Below are 11,194 nucleotides of genomic sequence, written 5' to 3' on the forward strand. Positions count from 1 at the left end.
CGTTCATCCAGAAGGAGGTGAGGTAATGGAGGTAATGGAGGAAATGGGTTGTATATGGAGATATAGTTATTTTAGCCAGCTGCGAGGAGCACTATATCCGAATGCATAAAAATCTAGTGCAACATTCAAGTAATAATAATAATATATCGAATGATAAAACTTACTGAAGACAAAGAAAGTCCCTTAAAAAATCTGCGTGTTACGTCATCAAAGCGAGGGATTATCCATCTCTTTTTTAGGGGTTTTCTTTTCCACTCCTCCTCTCCTTATCCCTGATTTTTATTACGTCATTGAGGGACTTTCTTCGTCTTCAAACTTACTCGTTATTGGCATTCGCCAAAGGGTACCCAACTGCGGTATAGTCCCCATTCTCATCCAGGGTACCAGCATATACATATACACCTAGATAGATAGATAGATAGATAGATAGATAGATAGATTTATAGATAGATAGATAGATAGATAGATAGATATATAGATTCGCCAACGGGTAACCAACTGCTGTATAGTCCCCATTCTCATCCAGGGTACTAGCATACACGTATACACCTAGATAGATAGATAGATAGATATATGAATAGATAGATAGACAAGTAGATAAAAAATAGATAACTACAAAGATAGATGAATATATGGAATATATGAATGTTGTAGATAAACAAGTAGAAAGAAAGATAGATAGATACGAATAGATAGAAGTTAAATTAGAGATGTATGCTATTTTCATCTATTAATCAGTCTGTGTTTGTTTGCTTGTCTTTTTGTCTATCTATTCTTTATTTCTGATTATCTATATGCCTATCTATCTATTCATCTGTATAACTAACTATCTATCTATCTATCTGTCACTCTGTGTATCTATTGGTTTGCCTGATAATTTTCAATAATTGTTTAATCCTATCAAATAAAATAGTATGCTTTTTTTGTCTGTAGCGAAGGATCTTGCTAACCGCTAAAACGATCTGGTTCTTCTTTATAGTGTAGCTTCTCATAGGTCCCACGAGCAGAAATATAGTTTAGTAAAAGTTTATTATCAGTCTATCTGTATTCCTTTCGGAAATTTTCTCAAGATGGGAAATGGAATATTTTATTATCTACTAGCGGCTACGCCCCTAGAGGCCTCTCTTTTTTTAATTTAATTTCTTTTTTAAGTAAAAAATCATTTAAAAGGGGAGGGGGGTGCAACTCCTTTCCAACCCATTTTTTATTTTAGTTTTAGACACTATTACTAGGTTTTTTTTTATCTTTGGGACGTAACAAAAATGGAAGGATGAGAGGGGAGGTGGGAAAGGAAACCCATAAAAAAGAGATGGATTTTTGTTACGTCACAAAGATAAAAAGTTAGACACTATTACTAGGTTCAAAAAAATAATTAATTTTTTTTCTAGAGGCGATTTCTCTTGGGAGGGTGGTTGTACCCTCCTCCAAAATAGTTATAAACCTTCCTGGGACCTATGAGAAGCTACCCTGTAAAGGAGAACCTGATCGGTTCAGAGGTTAGCGAGATCCTTCGGTACAAACACACAGACAAACACACATCGTGTTACTATATTATAAGGATTTATCTATATATCTATCTGTCTGAATATCTATTTGTCTATCAATCCATCTATTTATTTATTTACCATCTTCTAATCCTCTAAGATTGTTTAATAGAATTGTGTTTTTGTCTACTGCGAAAACATCTCCTGAAGACGAAAATCAACAAATATTTATTTTTCATTCTTTTTGTAGCAGCAAAGCTACTCTGTAAGTTTGCCATGGCTATTGACACTTTACCATGTCTTTAATTGTCTTGAATTGTTGATGTTTATGGGCCAAGTCATTCCCCCCTAACTTACTATTCATTACGAACCACTTTTAGCAACTTTTGTAGGACCATATTAAGGGTACTTTTGTTTTTAATGATTGGGAATCGTCCAAAATCGGGAGCTAAAAATTTTATGGGAAGTTGGATATATTCCTCTATATTTATTAACAGTATGACCTCGAAACCGATTAATATGGATTAGAACCGTTTCTCTGACATACTGAAAAATCATGTATTGTTTCGCATTATAGCCAGTTTTCTACGAATATTGAAATGAAAATTGTAATAATACTACCATTTTGATATTTGCAAAAAGCTGTTTATAATACGATAAGACAAAAAAAACTATTATTTCACTTAAGAAGATTGAAACCTGCTTCAATGTATTGAACAGTTTTTGCTCCTTTGAACAATACAAAATTGGATCTAGTGCAGTTCACGGTATAAAGTTCCTGGTATCGATTAACTCAAAATACCTATTAACTCTAAAGGCTGCTAGCTGCCAAACAGCTTAACATACATGTCATGCCCGCACACCATGTTAAGCGGCATAAGAAGTCCTCTAAAAAAAATCTGGAATATCAAAGATCCAATGATGTACAGGAAAATCTTCTCTGAACAAAAAACACTTGAAATATATTTGTTACTATGAACATTTTACCGTGAATTTCACCTGTACCAAAAAAAATGTTTTCCTATCTATAATACAAAGTAGAACGATGTCTGTCTGTTTGTTTGTTTGTCTGTCTGTTTGTTTGTCTGTCTGTTTGTTTGTTTGTTTGTAGCGAAGGTTCTCGCTAACCGCTGAACCGATCGGGTTCTCCTTAACAGGGTATATTCCCATATGTCCCGGGAAGGTTTATAACTATTTTGGGGGAGGGTACCACCACCCTCCCTAGAGAAATTAAATTTTTTTTTTAAATTTATCGATTTTAGAAAGAGAGTTCAACGAAAAATAAACGTCAAGCGTTAAATAGCTATATTTTGAATATAAATAAAAACAATTAAAGTGCCACTAGAGGCCTCTAGGGGCGTAGCCGCTAGTTGTTTATATTGTACAAAAGATTTCTACGTAATCCAAATTTTGTATCTTTTAATCTGTTTTCAACGTTTTCCATTAATTTTGACGTTTAATTATAAAAACTCAAAATCGAATCTCCAAGTTTAATAAGGTTGTGGATTTATTTACCATTATAAATCGACTATAAAGTACTTGTGGTTGCGACCCTGGCATCAAGGTACAGTACTTAAATGGAGTAGGATTGGCTTTAAAATATCCTAAAACCAAACCATAAAGGACTTGAATCTAAAAATAAAATAGCCTGTACCATATCAGGATATATGTAAACATTCTCTAAATAATAGAACTAAATCGGTTCAATAGTAATGGATATCAAAATGCATTGACTTTTTTACGGGCCAATGCATTTTCTACCCTTACTAACAGTGTCAGACTAATAACTTTATTAAGCAAACCTATGTTGATATAAGAAAACATGAAAATTTAAACATAATTGTCTATAAGTAGAACTTAGAAAATTATATATATTGAAAACACTTATACTTAAGACTTAATCTTTTAATGTAAAACACTTATTCGTTTGTAAAATTTAAAATAAAAACAAAATTCGGGTATAGTCCCTTTCGTAACATCGCACCATATGGGGCGATTCTTCATATTTTTCACAGTAGCTTTTCTCCTATTTCTAGCACCTGTGGGGGGCTCTAACTCTGCGGGGCCAATTACCTAACCCTGTGGGGCAATCACTTAACCCAATATAACCTAGCCTAACCTAAAATAACCTATTAAAAGCCATTTTAAAAATACGACGAATCGCCCCATTTTTTGGGGCGATGTTACGAAAGGGACTATTTCCCAAAATTCAAATTTTCTTTTGTTCTATCCCTTATAGTATTTATCGAGCATTGAACCACTCTCCCGTTTTTTTAAATAAATAAAAAATAAGTTTTGCCAGCTTAACCCCGTTGAGGAGCTCTTATCCAGAGGGTTTAGTAAGTCCAGTGCCATAACCCTGCGGGACTACCCAGTACCCAATATAACCTAACTAAACCAAAAGAAATATAAAAGATACTAATTGAAATTAATTTAGTAATAAGGAAGGGGTGATTTTAAGTCTACACTTTGATATCTTTTTCTCTCTTTATCTATCTTCATTTCTACCCCCCCCCCCCCCCCCCCAACGTTTTTTTCTTTCTTATTCAATGTTAATTGAACTTTTTAGTCCATATGACAAATTTGAATTTTTACTGGCATTGAAAAGTAATTTTGTGGTTATCCAAGTTATTTATATTCATTCTTTTAATATGGTTAAATTCTCATTTCATTCTCATTAATTAATTCCAAATGTTGTTGAAGTCTCATATTTCCAGGGGGTCAAAAGGGATAAGACAATGGCCGATTAATTGATGTAAAGATATACAAAATTACCCCGTCTTGTAGATTACAATTAGTGGTTGAAACCAACCAACCAATCTATATTCAATAAAGGTCCCCAAAGTTGATAGGCCAAAAAAATAAGATAACATTATCATTAAACTTTTGGGACTATTGTAATAAACAACCCAATGTCCCCTTCTTCCCTGCTTATTTCTCCCCCCCCCCCCACTCCAAAGATCGTTTGATAACTTGTGATAACTGATAACTTAATTATTTGTTGAATTTCTGCCTGATAATAGTTGTCCAGGCTCCCTTATGGATCCAATGTAAACTCCAAGAGTATCACCTTCACCACAATCACCTCCACCTGCAATAAGAAACGATTACGTCAGTGGCGTGCGGTAGGGGGGTGTCGACACTCCCCTTAATTTTGACATTTAGGCCACCTTACCAGGGATAAGACAATGACCGATAAATTGATGTACATTCCCAATAATGTAAAACAAAATTTCCCCTTTTGTAGATTATCATACCCGTGGTGAATTGCTGTGCACGCCACTAGAGTATATTATAAATTTATGGTCTGTCCGTCAGTACCGGATAGATCAGATTATTAATTTAGGCATAATAGATTTCAAACTTGGCATGAAGATTCCTGTAATAGTTGGGTACTATTCAGATAGGTCCATTTTACACATGGTTATTTTTTCAGGGCTCGTCAGCCGTGCTTCGAAAAAAAATTAAGAGGAGTTGCCTCATTTGGATTAGGTTTATCCAGCTATTTTTTTTAATTGTAACAGGTTGTTTTTTATCTAAGACTTAAAGGCGGCTGAGACATGGCTGCTGAGTTCTGATTTTTTATGATATTCTAACACTTACCTATTAATAAAGCTAGGACGTTTAAACACGTTGATATTCCTATAGAATTCATTTTTAATATAAATTCATATACTGGTAATATAATATGTCATTTTATCTGAAAAAAACAATTATATCTTTGTTAAATAAAAATTGAGAAACAGAAATAGATGCAGAATATACGTAGATATTATGACAGTGGAAATATTGTCGTCAATTAAGGTTGCAGTTTCCCCTGTTATTTATTGGTCAGTTCGTTTATCCAGTAGGAGGGAGGGGATGGGGTAAATGGGTTTGAAGGAGGTATCGTTATCAGAGAACATAATATTCTGGTGTAAGTGCCCCTCCCCCTCGCCATTATTTTTAAATAAATTGCAATAAAAGGAGAGAGTTGGATTTTTTTTCTTTTCTGGAAGGCATTAACCCTGCAAGCCACCTTGTACCCAAGTTAACCTAACCAAACATTTTCTAAAAGTAAAAACAGACATTATTTTAAATTTATTTCAAAATAAGGGGGTCTTTGGTCGACTGGGCAATTTGAGGGAAACCGCTGATGCTAGATAAATGCCTTATATTGCAAATCATAAAATCATACAAATATAATAATAGTTATTTCTTTCATCGTATTATAAACCGCTTTCCGCGGATATAGAATGTACAATTATTAGATTAAAACCAGTTTTTTTTAGCCCCGAGGTGCCGAAGGCACGGGCTAAAAAAACTAGTTTTAATTTTATGATTGTACATTTATATATTCGTAGAAAGCGGTTTATAATACGATGCTAGACATAGTTTATTCGTATGGATGAGAACCGGTTCCTATCCACCGGATTCGATTGAATGCGAGAAAACCACTTAACGACCTGGCTCATAATCAGGCGCAGAAATACAGGGCTTATTTGTCTGATATACATTTGATCCAAATCTTAATGGAATGACGTCAAAGCAAATATAAACATAACAACAAAATCTACTTAGAAACAAACTTTTCTAAACATATGAATATTAATATTTGGAGAAAAAAGAATATCTTTAATATAATTTTACATTACATTATATTTCTTAGATCTTCTTAGTACAACTTTTAATACTTTGTTGCAGTGATGTTCCGATGAGGCTCGTCGTCAGGGAGGTGATAGATTCGAATCTCGGCCCAACACCGCGTCATAACTAAAGAAGTTAAATATGGTACCTTCTGCTACAATGTCAGGTGCGCGCCATTAATAGTTAGAGTTGGGGGAATGTCTTAGCAAAAAAACAGGCGCAACCCATTACCATGCACAGTTAGGACTTCTCAGACAAACGTGCAATCAAACAGTTCGAGTAACAGCGCATTTTGAAAAATAAGCTATAAATTCTTCCCAATTTAGAATTGATTATTTTATTAATATAATATTCTGCTTCCTTTCACAAAATAAAAATTCTATTAGGGTTTCTCTTTCATGGTTTATATAAGCATAGTTTCTTTATAATTGGAGTAATGCCGTAGCTTTCTTGTTTATTTGAAGATTTTAAAATAAAATACATCAAACATTTAAAATTTGATCAACAAAATTAATGTATTTTGTGTTTTATTAATAATGCTTTACTGTACTCTACAAAATAGGTAATTTTGTGTATCATCATTGGAAAGTTAGATCAATTTATCGGCCCTTGTCTTATTCCTTCATCACCCTGAGTTCAAATAGAAGAACAATTATCGTTGAACCATAAACTATACAAACATTCAACTTGACATATTTTCTCAAAACATAATCTTTTTGACCTTAATAATTTCTTCTCTGTTTTTAGTTAATTATGTTAGAAGCGAAGCTGCTCTATGATTAGGTTATATCCTGGAATACGTCCATCAACAGATGTAAAGTATAGATGTATATACAGATAACTTCCTCCCACCTTTTCCAATGAATTTTTTCGTCTGCTTGCAAATTGTTTTCTTCTACTTGGCTGTGTTAATATTCCCGACACCATTGGCTGATTTTCAAAGGCCCAATTGAGAGTCGGTACAAGGTTATTGTGATGAGGAAATACAGTTATTTAACCCCTTCCCACTCTAGTGTTTTACTCTAATGGTCCATCCGGTATTATGTCGGTATTGATAAAATTCAATATTGATTAAAGTCCAATGTCCACTTCCTCCCTTGTTAATCTACCCGCAGGTGGTATGGGTGGACGTGTGTCAAGAAAATGGTTGCTTGCCATTTCAATGCATATTCATATGATTTGATATAATTTCAAAAGACTTTATTGGATATAATATTCTTTGTTATAAGCTACTGGACATAGCAGTCCTTGTTAAAATAATTATGACATGACTAAACATCTTGATGGTTATGACTTATGACTTATGGACGCAAAATTGCATGAAATTATATAATAACAATCTTCAAGAATTATACAGTTTGTAGAAGCTAATAAAAGGGGCAGCACAGATTATGACGTCAAAAAAATTAACCAATGAGAGGCCAGTATACACTGTAATTGACCAATGGTAAAATTTATTTAATTGGTTAATTTTTTTGACGTCATAATCTGTGCCGCCAATTTTACTAGCAACATATAAAACTTATTACTGTTATGTCCCATAATATAAAGTAGTAATGTCTTTTTGTCTGTAGCGAAGGATCTCTCTAACTGCTTAACAGATATGGTTTTCCTTTCCAGAAGTCTGCTCAACCCCTGCCCCACCCCCCATATATTTTTTACATTTTTTAAAATCAAGGGTACACTTACCTTTCTCCTTTCCCTAAAGTGCGCATAGAAATCTCTAGGGGCGTAGCCGATAGTAGAAATAAACTATTAAAGAAGGTGTCCTAACTTTTGTTATTTTTTTAACCCATTCGTGATGAGCTCCCAAAGCTCAAAGTTTTGATTAAACGGGGTTCAACAAAATATATTTTTAAAATAATTACTCTACAGAAATAAAAAAAAAAGTAAGGTATCAAATTAAAGATCTTGCTATTTTTGTTCATAATGGCAATTTTCTTTTTTTCTTGCGTTTTACTACCTTAAAACCAACTTATTTTTTTTAAAACTTAAATTACTTCAAAAAAAGAGGTCTACAAAAAACCGATTGCATATCTAAATGCTATGGATCATTTTACATCTACTACTTACTAAAAACACCGACTAGCTATTTAAAAGAATTTTAAAAGTTAGGACACCTTCTTTTTTAGGTTTGACATTGCGTTTTTTGTACATCGTACAATGTACAATGTTTGATAAGTACAAATATTGAAAATTAGTATTTTATATCGCAATATCTAATGTCTTACTACGCTTTTACGCACACATAAGCATATTTAATATCTAACATGGCTTAGTGGATAGTTAATATCAGCTGATCGCTTCATGAAAACACATGTATCGTATTCTGTATAGTGCAACACGTGTCCTTTCGTTATTGAGTAAGTTTATGAGTTCGAAACTAGCCCAAACCGCGTCATAATGCGTCAGATACGCGACATGGCCCAAAACAGGCGCAACAGTTAGGACTTCCAGTCAAAGGTCGTGCAATCAAAGGGTTGATTTATTCCTATTATTTATTTATTGCATCGTATTAAAGCCAGCTGGAAAATTGTCCATAAAACGATACTATAAGTGTTACTGAGAACCGGTTCCAATCCAGCGGATATATATAGATTTCGAAATCATACTAGAAAATTATTCTATCATCCATTGACCATTCCTTGCAACCCTGATTAATATGAAGTGAAATCTTAACATTTTTCAAGGCTTAAAAAGAAATTGTATTTACATGAAATATATATATGTATAAAATAAATACAGGGCTCCTAACAAAAACAAGGATGACAACATCCATAAAAGCGAAACGGTAGGACAAACGGACATTAACACGTGTATAGTGTCAGAACAACTGAATAATCATAATATATGTATATGTATAAGAGTCAAAGCAAAATTGTAAGTAAATTGGTTGAAAAACTGCTTTATTCAGGATAATGTTCATGGACATACTTACATTTTTAGGACTTGAATATAGAGTTGCTTCGCTTATTAAATTATACTTTGTTGTCCCAGAAATCAATACACCAAAAATCAGATCAATCGGATGATTAGATCACATAAAAATTTGTTGTTAAAAAAGTAAAAAAATCAACATGTTTAAAATGGACGTACGGGCATTTTGGTGATGATTATAGAGTTGCTACGCTTTCTAAGTCGTACCTAACTATTAAAGGAATCACCATGCAAAATTTGAAATCGATAGGACATTTCTAACATGCCTAAATTAACGAAAAAAGCTATCCGTTACGGACGGACGGACGGACGGACGGACGGACGGACGTACGGACGGACGTACGGACGGACCGACCCTAATTATAGAAAAGCTTCGCTTTTAAAAATCTTTGAAGTGTTTTGGAATTGGCATTTTCGCGATAAAATTGCTTTTTTTAATACAATAAGGCATTTTTCGCTGAGGACTTTTTAAATTTTCTATCCAGTATGACTTCGAAATCGATTAAAATCCGCCAGATTGGAGCCGGTTCAAAGCCATACTGAAAATCATGTATCGTAACGCACTATAGATAATTTTCTACGTATAATAAAATAAAAACCATAATATTAGTTTAGTCCTATAACTTTTAATTTTACTATGGCCGCGAAAAGCGAAATATCACTATTTAGCGAAGCAAAAATAAAAAAAAATATATAGAAAATCTTTTTTTAATATCATGACCGACGTACCACACACACGTACCAAGTAAATTATAAAGCGGGTGCTCATCGGCATAGAGAATCTATATTATAAATTATTCCATCGTCTATCTTGAATAGTAGCGGAGAAAATTCCGTTTCGTACAAACTAACTGACGAACACTTTGCTACTAATGAAAAAGTGTTGTATATTTTTTGTGATCACCCTGTAGATAAAATATGTTTGTAAACCACAAAAAAAGATATTTCTTTCACTTGCATATTTATTACTTAAAAGTACTTTTTAGATAATCATCCTTAAATAAAAGTAAAAGAAACAGTGTGTGTGTCTGTCTGTCTGTACCGAAGGATCTCGCTAACCGCTGAACTGACATGGTCCCCTTCACATTGCAGTTGTAGGGAAAAAAAATTTTTTTTAAATATTTTTAAGTTTCGCTAAACAGTGCCAACATATGAAGGTTGTCGAAACTTTTACTTTTTAAAACTACAAAGGGCCCCTAGAGGCCTTTGGGGGTATAGCCGGTATTATATGACAAAGTATATGTATTATGTATTAATTTAGATCTCTAAAACGATTGAACCAGAAATTTACAAATTGTCAAAATATTATTTATTTTTTCTGTAAGATTTTAAGTCCCTTGTGTCATTTTTCCAATTGTATCCAATTTTCGTTTAGATGGCAGAAAAATCAGCAACATTTCTGAATAATTAATATTTATTTTAATTTGATACTTTAGAAAATGTTTTATAGTGATATAGAAATTGGAAAATTGAGACTTTAGAAATTGTGATATATTTGTAATGTTTGACAGTAGTGAGAGAAACATTAATTTAATGAGGTAACCCTCCCAAAAAAATACTAAAGTAATTGATTACAAAAGACCTAATCCTACAAAGGGCCTTGGTTAAGTCTTTTTTATAATTAGGTCTTTTCATTTTAGGTCTTTTGTAGCAACTCCCATTTCATATTTATTGTGGTAAATTAAAATAAAATTTTGCAATATCATAATCATTTATTTTAAATCATTCAATAAGTTTTTCAAATGTAATCATTTTTTTCGTTTAACTCGATAAATTCATTTTAAATATTAAACAAAAATCTAATATTTTGATAAAATTTCTAAATACTACTTCTTAAATGTTAATATAACTTTTAATTTAAAGATGTTTTATGATGTTTAAACTGTTTTATGCTACACAAAGAAACTAATTAATTATTTTGTCAATAAAATTTCCTTTTTAATAAATCGTAAGAAGAAATATTAAATCTGAAGAATAACTATTTTACAATGGAAAAACAATAATATATCCAAACTAGAGGGGGGGGCTCTTGGAGCCCCCCCCCCCCCACCCCGATCTGTAAGAGTTAACTGATTGGGTTCTCTATTTTATATAAACTTAACATCGGTCCCGTGATGGTTTTAGGCTATTTAATTTTTAGATTTAAG

General features: G+C 32.8%; 1 protein-coding gene across 1 annotated transcript in view; it reads right to left on the bottom strand.

Annotated features, from left to right (window-relative positions):
* The window catches only part of LOC145335233 (protein Skeletor, isoforms B/C-like), a 111,557-nt gene extending 106,371 nt beyond the window's left edge, over nucleotides 1-5,186 (bottom strand). Inside the window, exons 1-4 of the mRNA XM_080180967.1 lie at nucleotides 5,088-5,186; nucleotides 4,498-4,575; nucleotides 1,626-1,688; nucleotides 321-402 (exon numbers count right to left, since the gene is read on the bottom strand). Coding sequence (XP_080037093.1) covers nucleotides 321-402; nucleotides 1,626-1,688; nucleotides 4,498-4,575; nucleotides 5,088-5,139 — 275 coding nt within the window. The 5' untranslated portion in view covers nucleotides 5,140-5,186. The remainder of the gene's footprint in view (nucleotides 1-320; nucleotides 403-1,625; nucleotides 1,689-4,497; nucleotides 4,576-5,087) is intronic.
* Nucleotides 5,187-11,194: the final 6,008 nt, after the last annotated feature.

The sequence above is a fragment of the Acartia tonsa genome, chromosome 13, assembly GCF_053477335.1.
Source record: "Acartia tonsa isolate MP-2025a chromosome 13, ASM5347733v1, whole genome shotgun sequence".
NCBI lineage: Eukaryota > Metazoa > Arthropoda > Copepoda > Calanoida > Acartiidae > Acartia > Acartia tonsa.